This window comes from Prunus mume, linkage group LG7 (genome assembly GCF_029339155.1).
Source record: "Prunus mume cultivar Tortuosa linkage group LG7, ASM2933915v1, whole genome shotgun sequence".
In the NCBI taxonomy this organism is placed as follows: domain Eukaryota; kingdom Viridiplantae; phylum Streptophyta; class Magnoliopsida; order Rosales; family Rosaceae; genus Prunus; species Prunus mume.
In genome coordinates, this window is record NC_142704.1 from 5,924,574 (window position 1) to 5,947,585 (window position 23,012).

At 37.9% G+C, this 23,012-nt stretch overlaps 5 protein-coding genes across 6 annotated transcripts; 1 reads left to right on the top strand and 4 right to left on the bottom strand.

Annotated features, from left to right (window-relative positions):
* Window positions 1-35: 35 nt before the first annotated feature.
* Window positions 36-4,909, bottom strand: PDE312 (Nucleic acid-binding, OB-fold-like protein). Its single transcript, XM_008241205.3, is given in 14 exon segments — window positions 36-749; window positions 1,194-1,345; window positions 1,891-1,941; window positions 2,027-2,092; window positions 2,094-2,134; window positions 2,137-2,203; window positions 2,356-2,448; window positions 2,623-2,689; window positions 2,819-2,892; window positions 3,037-3,118; window positions 3,355-3,428; window positions 3,658-3,687; window positions 3,798-3,857; window positions 4,110-4,909. Coding segments are annotated over 14 exon segments (2,019 nt in total). The 5' UTR covers window positions 4,836-4,909; the 3' UTR covers window positions 36-313.
* Window positions 4,910-5,354: 445 nt separating this feature from the next.
* LOC103338025 (lysine histidine transporter 1-like) lies at window positions 5,355-8,336 on the bottom strand. The gene is made up of 7 exons (XM_008241203.2): window positions 8,181-8,336; window positions 7,238-7,621; window positions 6,506-6,899; window positions 6,287-6,392; window positions 6,072-6,163; window positions 5,888-5,956; window positions 5,355-5,770 (listed from the first exon to the last, which is right to left on the bottom strand). The coding sequence occupies exons 1-7, from the start codon at window positions 8,333-8,335 to the stop codon at window positions 5,672-5,674; spliced, it is 1,299 nt and encodes a 432-aa protein (XP_008239425.2). The 5' UTR covers window position 8,336; the 3' UTR covers window positions 5,355-5,671.
* An 860-nt stretch (window positions 8,337-9,196) lies between these two features.
* LOC103338024 (uncharacterized) lies at window positions 9,197-12,538 on the bottom strand. 2 transcript variants are annotated; one of them, XM_008241201.3, is made up of 8 exons: window positions 11,735-12,538; window positions 11,195-11,359; window positions 10,856-10,954; window positions 10,664-10,765; window positions 10,443-10,559; window positions 10,230-10,370; window positions 9,762-10,088; window positions 9,197-9,571 (listed from the first exon to the last, which is right to left on the bottom strand). In XM_008241201.3, the coding sequence occupies exons 1-8, from the start codon at window positions 12,242-12,244 to the stop codon at window positions 9,278-9,280; spliced, it is 1,755 nt and encodes a 584-aa protein (XP_008239423.2). In that variant the 5' UTR covers window positions 12,245-12,538; the 3' UTR covers window positions 9,197-9,277. The 2 variants fall into 2 exon arrangements, with proteins under 2 accessions (XP_008239423.2, XP_008239424.2); XM_008241202.3 differs by lacking the exon at window positions 10,664-10,765 and having other exon boundaries at window positions 11,735-12,505.
* A 1,398-nt stretch (window positions 12,539-13,936) lies between these two features.
* On the bottom strand, window positions 13,937-17,229 carry LOC103338023 (glyceraldehyde-3-phosphate dehydrogenase, cytosolic-like). The gene is made up of 12 exons (XM_089041835.1): window positions 17,112-17,229; window positions 16,973-16,996; window positions 16,774-16,874; window positions 16,505-16,620; window positions 16,293-16,392; window positions 15,619-15,765; window positions 15,463-15,523; window positions 15,273-15,370; window positions 14,989-15,131; window positions 14,730-14,810; window positions 14,387-14,479; window positions 13,937-14,236 (listed from the first exon to the last, which is right to left on the bottom strand). The coding sequence occupies exons 1-12, from the start codon at window positions 17,113-17,115 to the stop codon at window positions 14,185-14,187; spliced, it is 1,020 nt and encodes a 339-aa protein (XP_088897961.1). The 5' UTR covers window positions 17,116-17,229; the 3' UTR covers window positions 13,937-14,184.
* A 1,915-nt stretch (window positions 17,230-19,144) lies between these two features.
* LOC103338215 (transcription termination factor MTERF15, mitochondrial-like) lies at window positions 19,145-21,250 on the top strand. The gene has a single exon (XM_008241399.2). The coding sequence runs from the start codon at window positions 19,346-19,348 to the stop codon at window positions 20,714-20,716; it is 1,371 nt and encodes a 456-aa protein (XP_008239621.2). The 5' UTR covers window positions 19,145-19,345; the 3' UTR covers window positions 20,717-21,250.
* Window positions 21,251-23,012: the final 1,762 nt, after the last annotated feature.

Here is a 23,012-nt window from a genome sequence, read left to right on the forward strand (position 1 = left end):
TCAAATGTTTACGACTAACTACTAAAGAATCCATCAAAGAAAAAGAAACATATTTGTAATTCCCAACATAAATTTTTGTTGTTGTTTCTTCCCCTTGTCCTTTACATTTTCCGTAATTTTAAATTTTGGGTTATAGGAAATGAACAGCATTTAACAGGACCCCAACCTAATTCCTCACAAGAATGAGAAACTATATATTATATATGCTATATCTCCTAGCAACAAAAATGGGATTAGCCGTGGGCAACTCTGCTCCTCTCTTCTATACCAACTACTGTACAGATAACATTGTTCCACCGTAGCCATGTACCAGTTATAGACCTTCTTCCTCAAACATGCCTTCGTCCGAAATTCTTGAAGATTCGGTGCCATTAACATGAGGCTGGTCCGACAAATCGACGTTGGTTTCTTTTAAGAAGCTGAAATCAAAGTCATCGTCGTCATCATCGTCTTCTCCGCTTGAATCTTCTTCATCGATTTCTCTTGGTTTTATTCCCTTAGCTTCTCTTTGCATTCGTTGCTTGATGCAATCGTCATATGACATTTCATACCAAACAGTGCTCTTTCCCACAATAGCTTTGTTATGAGCGTCTGTCAGCCGCTCTTGCTTGCTCTTCTCTGAGTTCTTTGGTTCTCCCCAGTAGTCATACCGATACAGAGGGTTTGCCGGGTCATATTGATCCTTCCCAAAGTAACTGGATTCTACATACCTTCCTGGCTCTTCAAGTGGTAGACCAAGAGCTTTGCGGCTGCAGAGAAAATCATAACAGTTATTGCATACAGCTTCAGTGTGGGTGTGCATGGTTTGTGTGAGAGAAAACAAAAGTGATATTCAAAATCATAATAGGGCAGCCCAGAAGAGAGTTAATATGATGCAAAGTCACACGACATTGCAGGATTACCAGTCTAATTGCATTGATCATATTATGGAATCAAAACCATGATAATGTGACTGACCCGCTTATCACAGGCGAGGCGACCATTGGTTCCTCTATGCTAAAGTTTGACTATGTAATTAAATACTTCGGGACAATTCACTCCCCAATTTAGAGTAAATAAAACAAGAAATTTCATGAGGGTCAAATCAGAAACACATTTGATATTGAATATCCACAATGGGGAGTACCCAAAACCTAAATGATTGTAAATTTCTGACATAAATTAAAAAGATATAGGAACACAGAGGGCAATACCAGCTTATGTCTCTGATCAGAGCTTCTCTTTCCTCAAAGGATCTGCGCCAATGTAAAAAGTCATACTCATCCATTTCATCATTACGTCTCATATTAGTAACTTTGTATTCCTCTCCTCTCTCTTTTGCTTCTCTTCTTAGTCTGTTGCGTAGCTGCAGGAAAATAATAAAAACAAATCACAAAAAGGGATAGCATTCTTTTCTCAGCTAAGATTATTATGGTCAGAGCAAATACATGCATCCCATGTACTCACAACATCTGAGGGTAATACATCGCTGGCTGGCCACAGCATTTTAAACTTCATAAAATATTATATATCAAACCTACAGAACCTCCATACATTTTTAAATCCATCAATGGCGACCAAACTATAAAAACTGTTTGGGAGCCAGGCATTTATTTCATATTAAGTTAGAATAAACAATAGCATATAAGAATCAATATTCAGAAAAATGCATTTTAATAAGTGGAAAATGGATGGAAGACACATAATATAAGTATCAGAAACAGAGAGATTAAGTGTGACAGTGCATGACAATATTCATAAAAGAAAAGACACAACAGTCCCATCTTCAAATCAACCATCAAAGAAAAACTGAAAAAAAGAAGAAGACAAAAAGTATAGATAATATTCAATACAGTGCTTGAACAAAGATAATACAAGTATATAAATGTAACAGGCAGGGGAACAGCTGACCTCGCGCTCAGCAAAGGCAGCCTCCAAGTCAAGTTCTTTAACACTAGTTTTCTGCAAACAAATATGAAGAACAGTAAGTAAATGCCATATCATAGATTCATCTAACAAGATACAATGTCACAGGAGAAATGCTCACCAGAATCACTTTTGGTATCAAGGTTTTCTTATAATAGGCTTTTGTATATTCAACACTATTTTCTTCAATTGAACTCTTCAGTATCAGTCAACTCTGATAGTTTTTGCCTTTGTATTTCTCGGGATTAGCCTCCAAATCATTCAAAATCATCTGTTCAGCAACATGTATCTGCCACAACTGCATCAAGACAATAATGAAAGTCAAATGGCTAAATGGTCAAAGTGGAAAGTCAAATTAAATTGAAGGGCAAGACAAAGAAAGTATTTCCATGCTCACAAAAAAAAAACACTTAAGGCAACATAACAACATTTCAGATATCAAAGATTTACCTTATCAACATAAGGGTGATTTGACAATAAAGGTTCCTCAACTGGTTTGTCTTTTGGATCCTTCCTGGGTACAGGAGGTCTTCCACAATCACGCTAAAAAGTGAAACAAGCCAGATGAAAAGCATAAGCATGTGCTGATATAAATACTAAGACCTAAATGCTCATAGAGTGCTGAACTGTAAGAAGATGACTGAAGGTAAGAAACTAAGTTATAATCGATCTAGGAGAAAGGTAGAAAAAGTGAAATGTTAGAGGAAAAGCACATACCCGCAATTCATCTGGATTAGTATCCTCATCACGATGAAATATTGGCGAAAAGTCAAATCTGTTGAATCTGGAAGTGTCGATGGAAATTTAGATTTTAAGAAGCAAATAAGACTGAAGAGAATCTGCACCTTGAAGCATGGCAAAACAGAATTGGAAGGTGGAGGAAAGCTGTAAGTCTGAGCATAGAAAGACATACATCAAGTGGTCTATGTTAGGATAGACAAAACGCATTTCAATAGGAAACCGAAAACGGTACGGATCTCGCTTTGCCTGCAATAGAAAAATTTAGTAAGAAAAACCCACAAGAAATGTAACAAAGCTCAATCAGCAGTAGTAAGTAGCAATTGTGCCATGAAAAATAGGATACGAAGTAAATAAATAATAAAAATAGAGAAACTGAAGCACAGAACTCACCAGAATTTCAACAATGACAGGCATACCAACTTTTATGTGATGACGGATCCAGTACCAATCATTATTTTTTATAGGGACCCACCTGACAGACATCAACACACATGAATCTAGCAGGAAAATTTGCATTGAAATACACATGCCAGTTTTTAAATCCTTACTCTTGTAAAAACTTTTTTTTTTATCTTTCCAATTTATTGTCACTGTATATTAGCTGAAAATGGAAGTGGAAGATAAGACTTCCAGCAATGAATATAGCACGTCCAGTTACAAAAACACTTCAGTAACACTAAACAGGACAAGCATAAAAATGATAATTACCCATCATATACACCTCCAATGTCCACAAATGCTCCTTGATATAGATGTACAGCTGTCACTTTTCCTTCACAAATCTGCATTAGCATTTTCCACTGTGTCATCAACCATTATATTTCCACTGTGCAGTTCTTACTTTTATGAATTCTGGACTAATGGATCTGATAATGAAAATGGTCTATACAACATAGCATGTTACGTGTAAATAAAACATAATTATTCTGTAAGGATGATCATCTCAACATTCTTTGGGTGAGATTTAAAAGTTCACTTCCAGTAACGCTATAAATAAAGTAAATTACTTACCTGTCCGGGATAATAAAATGGAAGTTCATACTGCACAGAAAATGAAGACCAATGTCAACATGTTTGGGTAATTCAAGTAGAAGCAAAATGGAGGGGAAGGGGAGGGGGGAACAAAACGAAAAATCACAAAGCCATCATACCATGCCCTCTTTGTAGTCCTTGCCTCTCTTCCTCCTACCCGGATGGTAATCTTGGTCATACTGTATGTCATTGAAGAAAAGAAGAAGCATAATTTAAGGCCAAATTCAACTCATTACTAATTATCAAACTTAAAGAATTAATTCACTCCAATTAATATATTTTTTTCACCAAGTTTCCAATTTATACCCAAATGTGCTTGAGACTAACTTGAGCCAAGCAATTCAAAAACAAATAATGTAAATAGGTAACGAATTAACAACAACAAATAACCAAAAAACGCAATGAGATAAAAAGCTTTAATCTTTGCAGACCTTATACGACTCCTCTTCCAATCGATCCTTATTCGCAGCGACCCATTCCTTGTACTGCTTCAAGAACACCTTATACCTATCCAAACACAAATCATCAGTCTCCGTCGTCGCCTCTCTCTCCAATTCATCCAATCCAACCCTCACTGCCTGCAACTTATGCGCTTCTCTTATATACTCTAGCTCCTTCTTATCAACCTCCCAATCCCTCGGCGGCCAATCCCTCGGTGGCACGTGTCGGACGACCAGCGGCGCGGCCCAAACCGTCTTCAACGGCTCCGGTATGTTGCCTTTGATCTCGAATTGTTTGCGATAATAGTCGTCTTCGGTTAGGCCCATTTCCTCCATTTTCTTCTTGCGGTAACTCGGTCTGAGCATTTTGAAGGCTTCGATGGCCTCTGGGGATTGGAGAGCGACTTCTTCGCCTTCGTTCAAGCTTTTTCGCGCGAAATCGGCCTCGGGCGTGAGGACCTCCTCCCATGGGGCCCACCCGCGCTCGACCCAGTTGCGCTTTCGGGCTTCGTCTTCGGTTTCTTTGTCTTTTGGACCGAAGTTCTCGAGGAAGGTCTCGTCCACTGGGAACTCGTCTGAGCTAAAGGCCTTGGGTTTGGAGAAGCTAAGAGGACGCCATTGGAGGTGGTGGTGGAGCTGCTTGGGGTGGGGTTTGGGGTTAGGGTTTAGGGTTTTAGGGAAGGTGAAGAATTGGTGAGGGGTTTGGAGGACTTGCATTGCTGTGAGAGTGACTGAGGAGAGAGTGCATGTGAGAGTCGAAGCTCAGAGTGAAAGACTGTTCTTTTGGATTTGTTGAGTGGATAAAGTAATTTATTTTTTATTGTTTCTATTATTTAATTATTTTTCTTTGTCTTCATTTATTTATTTTTAAATAGTTTGAAAAAAAATATGATCTCATTATGCTATTTTTTCAGTTAACAATCTATTTAATAGAAGTGCACTTATATAAGTGGGGCTTACATTGGCTAATCGTTTTAGATATCGATGCAAGAAGAATGCTACGATCAGTTGTTTACATGAGTATATATATATGTAGGACGATTTATGATACAATTATTTTCTATTTGTGATAATCTCACATATTTTAGGCATTTCTCCACGTTTTACATGAAAGTTCACATGACTATATCACTACTAGTACCAAAAATTTGTGAACTTTAGTTGATGTATGGCAGTGACTATATGAACATAAGTATGATAAATATAGTATTATATGTTTAGATCATGCATTTGATATTTGGAAAATCCAGTAACTGATTGAAAACCAATAATTGAAAGATAGACTGACATTTAGATTGAGTCTCTCTCTCTCTCTCTCTCTCTGTGCATATCCAGCAAACAAGCAAGCTGTGAATATATGCTGCTGAATACAAGTAAAAGGATATGCAGAGAGATAATAGCTAACCCTAAACCCTAAAAACAAGTAAAAGGATAATAGCTAACCCATCAGCCATGGCTGTAACCTATCTCATCACATCGGTCATAAACTAATTACAAAAAATCTGCTATGTAAATTTGAACTTGGATTCTCCCTTCTTGCAACTTGTCAACAATCAAGAGTAGAATTTGAAATCCTTGGCTTGACTTATGATGTTCTTCAATGCGCCGATTGGAGATAAAACCATCAATAACACTCCAACTATGATGGAGAGCTATCATTTGAAACCCAAAAACAAAAAAAACAGCATCAAATTAGTAGCTGTAAAAATGGAAAGAAGAAAAAAGACATGCAAACAAAAAAGTTGAACTTCAATTTCTTGAGAGCTTACCCAATTAGCCCACCAAGAAAGGCCAAACTTCTTTGGTTTGTAGATGACAAGCCACATGACGCAAGGGAGCTGCAATACAATAAAAAGAAGAAAAGTTTAGATGTTTTAATTTACATGGGAATTGCAGGACCTCTTGCTGTTTAAGAAACTAATGCAGTATGATCATATATTTATGGTTCCTTACAAAGTATGTTGTGGGAGCAAAAGCAAATCCTCCAAAGAAACTGAGAAGCCCACCAAAGAAAGGGAATGTGATTCCGATGAACAAGGTGAATGCTGCAATCGGAAATATGAGTATCAATGGTTAATAAATAAAACTATCACGTTGTTGATCGCATCTCTAACAATGTTAGAACGCAGGGATTAAGTAAATAGTTAAGACGGGGAAATGCTAATTACCAACAAATGCGGTTCGTGTTAGGAAGCGAAGCAACATAGATGGCTTGAATTTCATCTTTGTTAATAGAAATGATTCCAGCATGTCAAACACTGGCATTGCAAAGACCTACATAAATGCATTACCAAAACTTGTTATCCATGAAGAAAACAGAAGAAGTAGAAGACGACTAGAAATCAACAAGTTTTTATGCAGATGATAAATTTAAATAAGTATTGTACCTGATAACTTCCAATGACATGTATAACAACAAAGAAATTAGCAACAGCTATAAGCCAACGAGGCTTCTGCAATGATATGAGGATGTTATCTTCGACGTTGTTTCCAAACACCCAGTAACCGATCAGAGCAACAGGGAAATAGCACAATGCGACCACAACATAAGCAACAAACACACCCTTCCACATGTGTTTTTTGGAAGGCTTTTCTGGTGTAGAAGGAATTGTTGCTTGAATCTCCAAAACCACGTTGTGCCCAGCAAAAGCAAACGCTACATTTCCCAAAGCACTAAAGAAGTTGAACGCATTTCCTGCAGTGCTTGAAGCCTTGGGACCATACTGCACTTGTGGATCAACCCCTTTGTGCACAGAAGTTGTCCAAGCAATGGTAGAGTAGCTGTGGAATAGTTCAAAATTAAAAACAACATTGACTAAAACCAAATTCTGCAGATTAATTTGTAGCGAGACAGAATTTGAACTTTATAATTTAACACTAGAACACTTGGAACAAGCTCTCTTGATGAATCTTAGGGCCTATTTAAGAGGTTTTTCTGGCTTTTTAATGATTTTCTTTATGTGTTTCCAACAAAGCACTCCTAATAAAAGTGTTTGATGAACTAAAATCACTTTTAGCAGAAGCACTTGCAAAAGCACCCTTACTGAAATTAATATTCACTTAAAGATTCATCAAGCAAAAGCAGTTGCCTATATCTTTTTAAAAAAATATATATGTACCTCAAGGACATAACAGCAGCAGCAAGAGAAACACCAGCTATGGAATTGAAGCTAGGGAGGTGAGAGAGAACAAAGTGGACAGAGGCAAAGATCATGATGAAGTAGGTGGTTTTGATAGATTTGCAATTAGGGCACAGAGTATCATGAATCTTCTTGATGGAAGTGCCACCTGTAATCATATAAACTATGCACACTCCACATTCAACCATTAATTGTTGGGGCACCACAACCCAAAGTCCAAGCTTTTCTCCAAAGGCATGCTGCCCCAACTCATGGTACCTATCAAACCTCTTCCCAGGCACAATTTCATGCATCTCTACCATCTGCCATAAGGTGTACAGAGTAATAATCCATGAAAGAACCAGCACAGCAACTCCAGGGCCCCTAATACACCAAACCCAATTCAGTAAAATGCTATAAAAGTATACATATGATTCTATCATTCTGAAATTTTACATATCAATATGACAACAAACACATAATTCATTAGCTGGGAAAAGTATCTTCCTTCGATGTTTTCTTTTTGGTACTAATAATATGTTTTATAGACCCGGAACGCTTATCAAAGCAGCTTGTAGGTCAAGTGGTTTATTTAACCCATCCTAATATCGTCATCTTGAACATATTAGCAAAAGCATGTTGCTTAAAACCATAATACACCAAATCCAATTCAGTAAATTGCTGTAAAAGTATGTATAATTTTATCATGCTGAAATTCTATATACATGAATATGACAACAAACACGTAATTCATTAGCTGGGAAAAGTATCATCCTTCAATATTTTCTTTTTGGTACTAATATTACCCTTTATAAACACGTAACGCTTTTCAAAAGAGCTTGTAGGTCAAGTGGTAATATCATTTGTATAAGAATAAAAACCCCAAAACAACGTCGTATTGAACACGAAAACAATATAGCGAAAGCTTGCGTGGGTTACTTACCATCCAAGTTGAGACATGGCATAGGGGAGGCCAAGCACACCAGCACCAACCATGGCAGTGACATTGTGGAAAGCAGAGTACCACCAGTTTGCGTTCCTTGATTTTGTGATGGGAAGCCAGTCATTGATATCTTTTGTTTCTTGACTTTGTTCCATCTTTTTCAGGTTCAAATATCACAAGTTCAGTTCACAATGGCAGCTATATATAAGTTACAACACAAGATAAACTCCTTTTTCCGTATTGAGATAGATACGTAATTGGATAATGAGACTCTTGAGTTTGTTTCCTTTCTTAATTTGGACTTTCGTATTGATTGTACAAATTTCAGCCGTCTGATTGATTGCTCATATATTTTTGAAAGGTCTGATTTTAACCTTTTGATTTCTACTGTAAAAAACACACCGTCAAATTCGGTTAATCTTGATTTATTTTTACTGAAAGTTCTTCTGATGGAGTCCTTGTGCGACTGAAATTCTTGTTCCAAAATATTTAAATTTTGTAGAATCCTTTTCCATCGAGAATTTTGATTTGAAATATGTAGGACCGCATTATAATTAATTATTAGGCAAAGATCTTTCCTCAAAGGATACAAAGACGGAAACTAAACTGTTTTAGAAGACGAGATACATGACCTAACCCAAGTGTTTGTTGCAAATCTATATCTATTTCTAGTCATACGCATTGAACAATCTGAGGTGTCAACCCCTGTTAGTACACTTTACGTGCCTCTCTCAAGAATTCAAGAATGCGAGTTGCCAACCACCGGAGAGGTTAACTTTCGGCAGCTGTCCACAGGCTTAAATGTACGTGACAGCTGCCCACACGCTTAAATGTACGTAAAACCTACGTACACTGATCACTTGGGCGATTGTTCCTAACATTTGTAACAAAAACTCTGGATCTATTGCAAAATTCGGGGAATTTTATATCCAAAACTGAAAACACTTTTATGTAGTTTATCTGATGCAATCAAACGTTGTATTGGTTAGATATCAATTGCTACCTGAACAACTGAGTAAAGCAAAATGAAAATTCTATACAAAGTTATTACTGTGGTTTACAACGGAGTGAAAGCATCCTGAGAGAAACAAATTATGCTAAAAAAGCATTCGATTACATAGCAGGAGACCACCGGAACTAATTCTCTGTTGTTGCTTCAACCTTTCTAAGAGCAAATCATCATTCTTCTTAAGCTGGAGATACTCTTCCATGTCAAAGCACGAACCGGTTGATCCACTGAGGCGTGATTGGCACTCGTAACTATCAGATCCTCCAGTTTTACTTCCTGCATCTTCCATGATGTTAATTGACAGGGCATCAATTATTCCAGGGCTCCAACTTCCGCGGCTGCTAGACGATTGATTACTTTGCTCTTGCACACTGATCACTCCCTGCAAAACAAATTTTAAAGAAAATTGAGACAAGATTACAAGAAGAGAAAACCATGAATGAAGATAATGATAGTAAGGTCATCAACTTCACAAAGTAAGCATGCAATACTAGTCAAAAGGGGCTAGACTTTATAAACCAAAGATGAGCTATGAAGTACTCTAACAAGCATGGTTAACAAGCGTGTATTACCTGAGCACTATTATCCCATGGTAGAATTCTTGGGATCCCTGGGGACTCAGTCTTATTCTTGCATCCGATAGGAGTAGCATCATTACTAGTCTCCCACTGCAACCAAGGCAGTACAACCCCATCCATTGCAACAGGAAGAGGAGTCGACATAGCTGGATTCTGAAAAGTTTCGGTCTTTGTTATTCCGCCTATACTCGAACTTGTATCACTCCTTTCTCCATCAATCGATGATATATCTGTGTCTTCAACATTTGAAATGAAGTCCTCAATATATCTTTCTGCCTCCTCAGTCAGTCGCTTAGAAACCCTACCTCTGTCATTACTCCTCTGAAAAAGTGAAATGCAGAAGTTAATTTACACAGTCACAGAATCAACTTGTCCAGTCCCTCAGAAAAAATAATAATAATAATTTCTACGACAAACAAAGTAACATGCAAATCCTGCAGCGTATATCAGACAGAATGGTACCCTTCTGGTTCGTAATGGTTTGTCTGCACCAACAATGTTGTTTGGCTCAGGAAGCAATTCTTTGACAATCTTAGAGAGCTCCCTACTATGTTGTTCCTCCAGTACTATTTCAGCTAATAAATCTTGTTTTCGTTTTTCTGACTGTAAAAACCGATAATCAGTAGCCAAACTTCTTCAAATGGTGCAAAGTAGAATAATAAAGATTATTAATACCTGTTCCAATTTGGAAGAGTAATTCTTCCTGATTGAAGAAACTGCCTGAAGTACATCTTTACTGTTAGAACGTAAATCACCAGCTGCTGAAACAGTGGGTTTAGTTTTCCCATTTGCCTGAAAAAGATAACAAAGGAACCAAGTTTAGGAAGCATAAGACAGGAGCAGAACAGAGATAAAATGAATCGGCAACAAAGATGTAAGAACACTATAATACAGACAAGTTCAAGTTCTGTCCGAATCTCTTCCACAGCATGTCTAAGTTCTTTCCGCATTGCTTCATAAAATCCACTTTTAACATCATTACCAACAGGGTGCTCTGCCTAAGGGGTGACAAGAAAATAAAAAGAAACGACTAAGATAAAAGAACTAAACTGAGGTGGTTCTCATAACATAATGTTTTAAAAATATACCTTCTTCTCTGAATACACAGCTTGGATAGTCTTCTCAACCCCATTTTTGTTGGAATAAGCATCCCTCCCCTCATCATCAGTTACAACCGAAGACTGGCTCTGAAAGGCCCAAATAAATCATCTCAAAACATAGTTCACTTATGAAAACTATTCTGACGGGAAAACAGTAAATGACAGAATAAGAAAATATCAAAGTTCAAGAAGTTCAACCCCAACCATCAGAAATGGTCTGTCCAGGAGCTTCTTTTATACCAGACTTCAACTCAGTGATACCAAAGTCAAATAATAATAGACAAAATTTCAAACAATATAGGCCACAATAAATGGAGAAAGACTTACAGAGTAACCATCATGGCACTTAAAATCTTTCTGGCTAAGAGATCTTCTCAATCCTTGTCTATAATTTGAATCTGTTGACTTGCGGGACAAGGGTGTCTGGTTGTTTGCACTACTTAAGTTCTTTGACTTAGCAGTGCTGTGATTCTGGCTGTGGTCTAGATCACTCTGCCATTTCGAATACAAAATAAAGCAACAAATAAATGAGTTGGAGAATTTCTCTAATCTGACATAGCTAGCATGATCGTTTAATTCAACAGTGCAGGAATAATATATTATATCAATGTCATAAATCCCAATTCTCTCTAATGTTGAATAGCATTACAGTCTATGTAATGAGGCTAAAAGATCTTTCATTGCACATTCAAATTGTCGTTTGCAAGGTTCTCTGAGCAGTAGGTTATGCTAATTTGCAATAGCATATTTGTTAAGCACATAAAGCAATTGTATCTATTATCCAAACGTTTTTAACTATGTGCATTCAAATTATAAAAAAATCTAAATGCAAAGGGAAAATAAAAGGAGAAAGACACCAATGCTCACCTCGGAATCGCTCATCTGATACCGAGCAACAGAAACCGATCGCCTTGGCCTCGAATTCCCCTTACTTTCCGAAATTACCCTTCCTCCACCTGAATTATTACTCGCACTGCCCCTTACATCACCACCACCACCCACTCTCGAGCCGTGCCTCGAAACCGACCTCCCTCGTCTCTGCGACGCGCTGGAAGTAGGTGTAGCTTCGGAACCACGCGCAATCGAGCGGCCTCGGTCGCCGGAGGCGTCGAAGAGCTCGATGGCGAGGTCGTCGAGGCTGATCTCCGGGAAGCCCGAGCCTCTGACCGTGTTCACGAACCTTCCTTTGGGAGCCGGATTGTCATCGAAATTTTCAACCGCCGGCGTCCGTTCCGGTAACCCGCGCGAGAAGCAGCTCAGGCTCCGAGAGCGCCGGTGAGACGACTTCCGATTAGATGAATCCGAGTCTTCGGCCGGAGACTTGGATGCTCCGATCGGCGTCCGCTTCGTCGTTGATTTGAACGCCGAGGTCGCCATTCGCGATACAAATTGTACAAAACAAAGAAATTTGATACAGAGAAATTATAATAAAAATAGATTGATTTATATATGGAAGGTGAAGTCTAGGGTTTGAAGGTAAGCAATTTGAGCATTGTCAAAGAAAACGATGGATTTCAGATACGGAGAAAGAGAAAGAGAGATAGAGAGAGAGCTGACGAGGTAGCTGAGAAGGTGATGTGAGAGTGAGAGAGAGAGAAAGAGAGAGGTTTAAAGGGGGTTAATGTGGAGGGGAAGATTGGCGGATAGATCGAAAATTAAGCAGAATTTGAATGACGGAACTGTTATGATACGGACTTTGGGTTAAGCAGACACGTGGATTGGGCCGGGCATTAATTTCCATCTTTTAATATTTCCTTCACGGGCCTTTTTCTTCTTATATTTTCTTTTTTACATATTTATTTTAATATTTTGACGGCCTTTTTTTTTTGTTACTATTTTGACGGATTGTTGCACTTGTCAATTTGCTTGTGAATTAGCCTACTTTTTTTTTAAATAGTTTGAACCCTTTATTTGCAGATTTGAACGGAAGAATTGAGGGTGATCTACCTCCTTTTAATCACACTTGAATTATTTTGACTGGCCGGTTTTGAAATTTACAATTCTAACTCTTTGGATTGTTTGGTACTAACATTACCTTAATATAAAATTGTCGAGTTCATGGTGAAAATTATAGGTCAAAACAGAAATCTTAATTAGCAGGGAGTTTGAAGTTTAAGTGGTTAAAAACAATTATCTTTGTACTCAAAGTACTTGTGCTCAAATTCCCCTATTCCAATATCGGTTGTATGTAAATAAAAATAAAAAGAAAATCTTAATTAACGGGAAACAAGCTAAAATCAAATAGGAAACAAAATGCATAAAGAAGAATGCTAGATACTTTCCCTTCTTGTTTTCCTCATTTATTTTATACCACGTGTATTGAATGAAGGTATCTAGTCTCTTTTTTTTTTGGTCGAATTGGGAAGGTATTTAGTCTTCTTCTTTTGGTCGAATTGGGAAGGTATCTAGTCTAGACTTTCCTGAAAAACGTTTTTTCCCAAACAATTCTACATCAAACTTCCGTCGAAAAACTTCCCAAAATCACATCATTGATTTTTCAAAAAAAGCCTTTTCCGAGAATTGAAGTACATTCATTGTCTACTATACTGTTCAAAGTGTTCTACGTCTCATTCATTTTAAACTAATTTCAAATTGGTCGTTATGAGTCGCATATGTGATACTAGTTCAATTTAATTAAAACACAGAAGTCCAAGCTAGGCCGATTCACCAAACGAGACTTATAACTAATTCAAAAGAAACAAACATTTGAAAACATATTTGTGAGTAGGTTTGACGGGTAAACTGACACCCAGAATTCAATCCTCTCTATCGTGTTTGGGCGACCCAAAACAAGATGTTGGTTTGTCCCCATAACGTGTAACCTAAATATAAATTGTGATTGAATAGGGTCGTAACTAACTACCAGACTCTGTTCACGTGTTGCTTCCTGTGTGTATATAAAAGTCAATTGTTTTTAATTAGGGGAAAGGCCGTGTTTGTTTCAAACTCGTTTAAACATTTTTACAAAAGAAATTCTGATGTAGAAAGGAAGAGTCTACTTTTGGATTTTGGAGGGGCTGGGAGAGAGCGAGGGAGAGGGTTATAAAACATGAAGTCTGAGCCAATGGGTACACAGTGAAGAACATAATCAGGCACAGAACAATCTCAAAGTCCATCTTTTAAAACACACACATGGGGAGAAACTCACCACCCCTGAATCCTGATCACACCGAAACCTAAATAACTACCACTATTCCGCGTTATTCGTCTTATTTTCGCACACTGCCTTCGCTACCGACTAACATGAAGGCTACACCGATATGCATAACTCCGGTAACACACTGCATCCGATAGAGATGCAGTCATAGTCTTGCTGCCTAAGCATGATCAACAGATGCGATGTAGGAAATCAAGTCGACAACACGGGAGCTGCAATAGCATCAAAGGAAACAACATGAGAACACAGAAAATTACCAAACATATGAGCATAAAACACGATGCCACCGGGCTGAAGTTGAAGATCATCTAGAGAAGGACGTCATGTGAGACTGAATTTGAGACACGGTGGTGTTCAATTACCTGTATCCCCACTCATTGTCGTACCATGAGACCAACTTGTGGAAGTTATCATTCAGAGCAATTCCGGCCTTTGCATCAAAAATACTAGACCTGCACAATTAACATAAGAAAAAACCACTTCCGTTTTAGTGTTATATTACAAGGCTGGCACGGCAGCAGTTGACAGGCGTGAAAAACAATGAAGATAAGGATTCGACACAGAACTTCTATCAATCACTATCAGAAACCTTTTTTTTTTCTTTTCCATATCTTACAGAAAGGCCCACGTCCCAAATGTATGGCCATTTCATCTCCAAAATTATGGACAGTCATTTAAAGGACTAATTCATATTCCCATGTACCTGCTGTCCCCACAAAGTCAGTGGAAACCACGTCATCTTCAGTGTAACCCAAGATTCCCTTCAGTTTTCCCTCAGACTCCTCCCTGTGAACCATATAATATATTAGAAAGTGAAAGAGAACAAAAAAATCAAGCAGATAAACATTATCAAGACAGTTTTGATAAGATTTTGTAATCCACCATAAGTTCCTGACCACAAAATAAATTGGTTAAACAAAGAACTATCTAAAATATGAACAAGAAAACTCTTCTCTACTCTTACTTGATGGCAGCTTTGACTTCATCATAAGTAGCTGACTTTGCCAGCCTCACGGTAAGGTCAACCACTGAGACATCAACAGTAGGAACACGGAAAGACATTCCCGTCAATTTTCCGTTCAGTTCAGGCAGCACTTTACCAACAGCCTTCGCAAGCCAAGATACATAATGAGTTACAGAACTAAAAGTACAAACAGTCGAGAACTAGTCAACTATTGAAACAAAAAACAAAGAAGGCCATTATCAAATATGGGAGGGTCTAAAAAAACCATCACATGCATTTTTTACCTTTGCAGCTCCAGTACTGCTGGGAATGATGTTGAATGAAGCAGCTCTTCCACCTCTCCAATCCTTAGAAGAAGGTCCATCGACAGTCTTTTGGGTGGCTGAATCATAGAAAACAGAAAAGCAAACTGAACACTTGAAACATGGACGAAAAACCGAAAAATTGGAAAGCAAACTACAACAAAGAACCCACCAGTAATGGAGTGAACGGTGGTCATCAGACCCTCAACAATACCGAACCTATCATGAATGACCTACAAAATAATACAAGAATATTATTGTAAGACATCAAACTCTACCATCAACTAACGCCTTACACACCACCACAGAAAATCAGATAGATATGAACCTTTGCAAGGGGAGCAAGGCAGTTGGTCGTGCAACTAGCATTGGAAACAATATGAAGATCTGGCTTGTATTCCTTCTCATTGACACCCACAACAAACATAGGAGCGTCTTTGCTGGGAGCTGAGATGATAACCTTCTTCGCTCCACCCTGATAGTCGAACAAAGAAAATACACTAAGGCAACTAACCACACATGACCACAATACATTTACCCAAGAAAACGGCAGATAAACATAAGAGAATCACCGAAATCATGTTTGGGCGAGCAATCATAAATCATTAAACAAACCAATTTCTAGCATGCACCAACTCCTTACTTCAATACTCGAGAGTAAACACGGAAGGCTCATCATAAACTTGAGGAATTACTTGCTATCCCCACCAGAACCACCCGGAAACAAATGCAATTTTGACACTGATATAACCTACCAATCACATTCTGTAGGTTAAAAATACCACAATCCAAATTCCACAAAGTTGCAAAATTAATAACATATTACGTCCAATCCTTCAAAAAGCCCAGAAGCATAGATCGAAGCTAGACTGAAAACCAAGAATTAAAAACTCAAACAAAATAAAGCAATCCCAACAACGAAAACTATGATATGACAGCTTATGAAGATATCACATAACATAATTAAGCAAGCAAAGTTGAAACCAAATATAAGTTGCAAACCTTCAAATGGGCAGCAGCCTTTTCCTTATCGGTGAAAACACCGGTTGACTCAACAACATATTCAGCTCCGCTCCCAGACCATGGGATCTCATCTGGGTTCCTAAAAAGAGTGATGCAAAAGCAGAGTTATTTAAGAAATAATTCTTGTATTCTACTTGTATCAGTACTGGTAAAATGGAATATAAAATTTATCCGCGGATTGCATAATATACCTGACAGCAAAAATAGAGACGGGCTTGTCACCAAAGAGAAGGGTGTTTGCGTCCCTAAGCTTGACATCGTTATGCTTCCAGCGACCGTGCACAGTGTCATAGTTGAACATGTAAACCTGTTCCACCAAAGACACAAAAGCAGAACCCATACCTGATTAACTAATCTAACGGCTAAAAACTCTGATCAAATATCTTTGAATGATCATGATCATTCAAAGAAAAAAAAAACATGAACAATTTTAATACAAAGGAAAAAAAAGAAATAATACCATGTAGTCGCCGGTGATGAAAGGATCGTTAATGGCGACGAGTTCAATATCTTCTCTCTGCAGAGCCACTCTGGCCACCAACCTTCCGATCCTTCCAAATCCTAATTTTTAAAAATAATACAAAAGCATAAATAAAAAAATCATCCCCCATGCATCAAATTTAGAAGAGAAAAAAAAGAAGCGGGAAAATGGAAAATACCGTTGATTCCGATCTTGATCTTCCCTGTAAAATAAAAATTAAAAACAATTGAGATCAGTTCAAGGTCGCGTATAATTTAAATCGAATAAAAATGGGACGAAAATAAAAAGGAATCCGATAATATTATCAAAATCGTTACCCATGGTAGCGGATTGGATAAGAAGCTTCGAGAGAAAAATGGCAGACTGAGAGAGAGTGTGTTAGTGAGAAGAGCACGGAGATGTGATAATGGAGGGTTTTAATATATAACGGGTGGGGGGGGAATGGGAGACCGGAATAGCCGGTTACTGGGCCATGGAGCATGCTGCGGTGGCGGGCTATGACACTTCGTGCTTTGCCTACGTGGCTTTACTGTGAGTTCCGATCAGTGGTCACTGTGGAAAGAGAGACTCGAATAACTCAACTGAGCCGTTGATTTTGGGGGTCAGGATGTGCTGTCATGATTTGGAGCTATGTAACGTTGATCTTTGTCGGTTTCGGGAATCTCTAAGGACCTGTAATTCTTTGTAAGGAAAAAAAAGAAAATAAAAAAAAAGACGGAGGTGGTTTGGTTGCCACGTCAAGGTTTGGGGACCATTGGTAAAAAAATATATTTCTTTCTAACAAGAATAACACAAAATGACGTGTGAAAAAGTTATCGCGTGTGAAAAAAATTATCCCACGTCTTATTATTACTACCATCCTCGTTGCATAAGAATTTCTCTCCGGTTTGGTGTGGGTACGTGTATGTTCTATTTTGTAATATTGTTTCACTTTTTTATTTACTATATTACTTGTTCACTTTTTCATTTACTATATTACTTGTTAATTTTTAAAGATAATGAACTAAATCAGTCCAAATGGAACAAATCTAATTGCGTTTTTCTAATGTAACAAACGTCACACTTTAGTCTTCTCTCGACACTTAGACTGAGATTACTAATATTTTGATAGTTTGTGTATTTAGTTCTTCCACGTAGAAAGTGATTGATCACCTTATATACAATAGACTTAAAGTGAATAATTTTATGAGATTTAATCCACGTTTTTCTTAATAAAATAGAAACTAAATATCGTTAGACCATACATGTCATTGGCTAAATACACACATATTGGATGATATACGTACGTAAAAAATCATTAATCGCTTTATCTTTTCTCGACACTTGTATAATATTTGCGCCACAAATCAACTATAGATTTCGCACACAACCTAACATTCATTTTCATCTTTATTTTGTTGTTATGGCAATGGCACTGAACCCCTTTTCTTTTATATGCATGGATAGCAATTAGAACTCGTGAACGTAACATTGCAACCAACAAAGTTGCCTTTTCATGTTTTAAAGCGTGTGTTATTGTTGAGAAGGTATGACACTTTTCATTATATATAGTCATGATAAAGACACAATAACATTTTAGACTATTCTTACTTCCCACACCAAACGGCCAGAGTAGAGAAAGTGGTGCTAATGATAAATTCAAAGTAAGAAAACAAAAACATTGAGGACAAGGAGGAAAACGACTTCCTCTCCTCCATACATACATACCCAAGTGAAGTGATTGGGGCAAATGGTCCGACACTCGAGAAGATGACCTATAAAACCCAATCCTACTAGGTTCCAAAGTTGGGACAAGTTCAATACCTTACCCATTTCATTATCCAATACAATAGGGCCAAAAATTCCCCTATCCAATCCAACTCTTTCATGAATAGCACCCACTTACTTCATTTAATTCCATTTTTGGTTTCTTAACTAGTGTTCTTCGTCCATCTCTTTATAATAGAGGCTTTTAGACTGATAAATTTTGTTCGTTGTTTGGTGAACTTATAAATGTCGAGACTGGACTTATTAAATTGAATAACAATCCAACATATGTGTCTTATAAATTTCATCTAGAGAGCTAAAACCCGTAAAAATTTGCTTGAATTCAACTCCAATCTGGTCCAAATCCAATTCCACTCTACTTTGTAATTTTAATTTTTTAAAAACATTGCTTGGCTTAGGTGAAATTTGGTGAGTAGTGGGAGGTGGGGCAAGAAAACCATACTTGATATAAATTGTGGCTTTAGGCCCGACTTGAAACTCAATACCCGAACCTATCAAATCTTCAGCCATAGGCCCACATACATTCAAATGGGCTAGCCATATCACGTCGTTGCGTCGTTGACAATGCAACCATAAACGACACGTCTTTACATCCGTCGTGTTCGGTGAAAACACTGAAAAACTCAAAAGTGCAGCTCATTGTACTGCAACCCAATTAGGGCAGCCAACGGCACTGCACAAGGAGAAAGGGGAAGGCAATGCTTCAAGCACATCGGTAGCATTCAAATAGAGCTGCATTTACAATCCAGGTAAAGCAATATTCAAGCTTTTACTTCTCAATCCAATGCTTCGTTTAGTCTGCACAAAACAAAAGCAAAGAGCTTCACCATTTCCATTCAGCCATGGCTACTTCTTGTTTTCAACCTCCATTCGCAAACCCATCAAAGTGCTCTCGAATTTAACAGACCAGCAATCTTTTACAGTCTCTTACCTCAAAAAATCATGTGGGTTGTCCTCAGAATCAGCAATTTTACTTGCCAAGAAGCTCCAGATTGAAGCCACACACAACCCTGACTCGGTTCTGAGCCTGTTTAAAACTCACGGGTTGACTCAGAGCCACATAAAAAACCTAATCACCAAACGTCCAGGATTGCTTTTAGCTGATTTAGACACTAAACTTGGGCCCAATATGAAGTTGTTTAAGTCTTTGGGATTTTCAGGCGCTAGCCTTGCCAAAATGCTTAGTAAACACCCACGAGTGATTGAGAGTGATGCTCAAACGGTTTTTGATCTCTTTAGAAGTCATGGTTTCAGTGAAAAGGATATAAAAACCTTGACCATGAGGCTTCCTAAATTGTTTATATACGATGTAAAGAAGACTATAAATCCAAAGATCGAGTTTTTGAAATCTTTGGGGCTTTCAGAGCTTCACATTGCCAAACTTTTATCCAATGAGCCTTATGTTCTAACAAGGAGCCTTGAAAACCACATCATTCCAAGCGTTCAAGCGCTTGTGCGGTTTCTTGGCAGTGATGTGAGTGCCTCAAAGGCTATAAAGGGATGCCACCGGATGCTTGAATTTAATTTTGAAAAGGTACTTGACCCGAACGTATCAATCTTTAGGAGCCATGGTGTACCTGAGTCACTTATTGTGAAAACGTTCTTAATTAATCCAAGAACGTTGCTTCTGAAGGGTTCCAGAGTTAGTGAGATTATTGGTGATGTTAAAGAGTTGGGGTTTGATCCCAACACAGTGCTATTTGCTCTAGCTGTTTGTACCATGGCAAGGATGAGTAAGGCATGCTGGGAGCAGAAGTTGGAAACCTATAGAAGTTTAGGTTTGTCAAAAGATGAGATTTATTCAGCATTCAGAAAGCAACCCATGTGTATGATTAATTCGGTGAAGAAGATCCATAAGTTGATGTCTTTCTTCATGAATAAATTGAATATGAAGCCATCGATGATTTCCAAGAATCCAGGCATTTTACTGTTTAGCTTGGAGAAGAGAATTATTCCTAGGTGCTCAGTTCTACAACTTTTGTTGTCACAGGGGTTCATAAAGGAAGATGTTAAATTTCCTTATGTGCTCAAGATGACTGATAAGAATTTCAGGCAGAGAATTTTGAGCAAGTATGAAGCAGTGGTTCCTGAGATTGTCAAGGCATACAAAGGCAAGACAGAATTTCAAGGGTTTTCGAGTTCCTTTAATGTGTAAGTAACTAACTATGATGGAATTGAATGATTGAGCCAGTTTTGACTCCTGAAGGATCCCAAGTTTATTGACTTAACCATGTTGGCTGTGGATGCTGATCTTTACTATGTGGTTGAGAAGTAAAAGGAGCAAAAGCAAAATATCCATTGCTGCAGCTTTTGTTACAGTTTAGTCCAGTTTAGTCCACTGGTTAATGCTGAGAACTCGAGATGGATCGGCATCTGTAGCACTAAACCATGTGAGCTTGTTTGTGGTAGTTTGTGTATGCATACTGGGAATTGCACTGAGAGTGATTTCTTACATGCTGTGAACCTACTGGTAGACATTTTATGTGAGACTGCAAATGTCAAGTCATTCAAGGGCGTCCAGGTTTGTGAGGCCTTGAGATCAGTTGTCTAGGTTTTTAGTTGGGGCTTGTATAAATTCATCTAATCCCTGCCCTCCCGATCAGTTTAGTTGAGGCTCGTATTATTATTCCAATAATATTCCTGTTGGAGCGGAAAATTTCGGATCCTCCAACAAGTAATTTTTGATTTCCATATTGAGAAGCCAGACACCATCTTTGATTATCACCATTGAGTGAGGAGGGGGGTACCTGCAAGAAAACACTCTGACGCTCAAGTCAGTGTTCGTTCATGAATACTGCAGTAGAATCAATCATACCTCTCTCCCCCATGCTAGGGGATTAGTTAGCCTTTCATAGGCATTGAACCCTTGGACTCCAAGTCTCATATCCCTAATTTATCTCCATGCTCAATGGTAGTGGATATCATGTTATTTGATTCCCTCCACTCCCTAAATTTAGGGTTCATGGGAAGTGGCTTGTTAATTGGGCCTTAATATTTGCTCCCACAATTCCCATATTGTGGCATTCGTCTTGTTTATAAAAATTCAGCTGGATGGCGAACCTCATGGCACTTGATAGTGTGTGCATGAGAAACCCTCTTCTCACTACACCTTAGACTCTTTTTAAAGAGAGAAAAGCAATTCAATTTGATAAATTTATTTGAAAGCTTCTGATTTGGTATCTACTGCACTAAAATATTTGAATGAAAAATGGGCTCGTGGTTTAGCCAATCATAGAGCCAATAGTAGGGCAACTGAATTTGGTTAATATTACAGGGAACAGTCCTAGGAATGTAGGAAAGACATACATCTTCTTTGTAATGTATCGGCTAATTTGTATTTTTGGTGCCCTTAAAGAAGGAAAGGACTAAACACCAACTAAAGCAAGTATGCCTATCTTGGGTTGAAGGCTTGACCATCCCAAATGGCTTGTTCTCAGAATTGCCAACATCCCATTTCTTCAAAACATGGCCCCTGCAACCTTGTTTGCCAAGAATTATGGGTTCATGAATCTTACCTCTCTTCCCATTGCTTGTCCATTTCGTTCACAACAAACACATCTCCATCTACTTATTATGAGGTTTGGCTCCTTGTGTTGAATGAATTCTAACCCTGCATTTGTTTTCATGAAAATTTAGTCCTAGTTAAGAAAAGTCAAAGACAATATATTATAAGTTATGAAAGGCGTATGACCAATCATGTAACCCAAGATTCATGTGGCAATTTGGCATATCGGTTAGGGATGTTCTAAGTAAAGCTAAGTTCCAAGATATTTTTAAAGCAAAGCTCATGTGATGTTTTATTAGTTGGTTGAATAATCAAATCATAAGCTATACAATGATTGTGTGGTGGATTACTATATTTTATCTTATTTGATTATTCAATGAGAGATGATTGTTTGTAGAATATAGTTTAAAATTCAACTCTAGATTTACAAACTGCAAATCAAGATCATAAATTTAGACATAACTCTTGAATTTGTTCGAAAGATTTCCAAGCCTCGTAATCTGTCAAATGCCTCAACACATCTTTTACACGATCCTTAAGATATGATCTCATATCCAATAGTTCTTATTCAAAGTCTAACAATAACCTACCACACTGCCTGAGGAGAAAATTACTTAGTGGGAGTTATGGGACTGAGGTCTGGTTAATTAGAAATTTAGGGAATAATAGAAGGGAGGACAATTTTAAAGCCTGTATAACTATAGATAATGGAGGGAAACGTTTGGGCCCTGTGCAGGCCATTCAGCCTGAAGAGGATGAGAACAAGGACACATGGTCACATGGTCTTGCACATGAAGACTCTGTCACTCAACAGAGCACGACAAAAAGACTAACTTGGGAAAGCTCCAAATCCTTATTATAAGGGCTTAGAGTTGCCCATTATTACATTGTCTTTTTTCTTTCAATTTCTATAGCGTTCATTTTGTTGCTTTTGTTCTTCAATACA

What these genes read in the sequence shown, in the direction of transcription:
- LOC103338024 (XM_008241201.3), bottom strand. Translation starts at nt 12,244, where the DNA reads ATGGCGACCTCGGCGTTCAAATCAACGACGAAGCGGACGCCGATCGGA. An exon ending in ATCAGATGAGCGATTCCGAG is followed by an intron (nt 11,360 to 11,734) that starts GTGAGCATTGGT and finishes TCGAAATGGCAG; the next exon opens with AGTGATCTAGACCACAGCCA. An exon ending in TTCGGACAGAACTTGAACTT is followed by an intron (nt 10,560 to 10,663) that starts GTCTGTATTATA and finishes TATCTTTTTCAG; the next exon opens with GCAAATGGGAAAACTAAACC.
- LOC103338215 (XM_008241399.2), top strand. Translation starts at nt 19,346, where the DNA reads ATGCTTCGTTTAGTCTGCACAAAACAAAAGCAAAGAGCTTCACCATTT.
- LOC103338025 (XM_008241203.2), bottom strand. Translation starts at nt 8,335, where the DNA reads ATGGAACAAAGTCAAGAAACAAAAGATATCAATGACTGGCTTCCCATC. An exon ending in ATGTCATTGGAAGTTATCAG is followed by an intron (nt 6,393 to 6,505) that starts GTACAATACTTA and finishes GCATTTATGTAG; the next exon opens with GTCTTTGCAATGCCAGTGTT. An exon ending in TTTCTTGGTGGGCTAATTGG is followed by an intron (nt 5,771 to 5,887) that starts GTAAGCTCTCAA and finishes TTCAAATGATAG; the next exon opens with CTCTCCATCATAGTTGGAGT.
- LOC103338023 (XM_089041835.1), bottom strand. An exon ending in GATCAAGATCGGAATCAACG is followed by an intron (nt 16,875 to 16,972) that starts GTATTTTCCATT and finishes TTTAAAAATTAG; the next exon opens with GATTTGGAAGGATCGGAAGG. An exon ending in GTCTCTATTTTTGCTGTCAG is followed by an intron (nt 16,393 to 16,504) that starts GTATATTATGCA and finishes CACTCTTTTTAG; the next exon opens with GAACCCAGATGAGATCCCAT.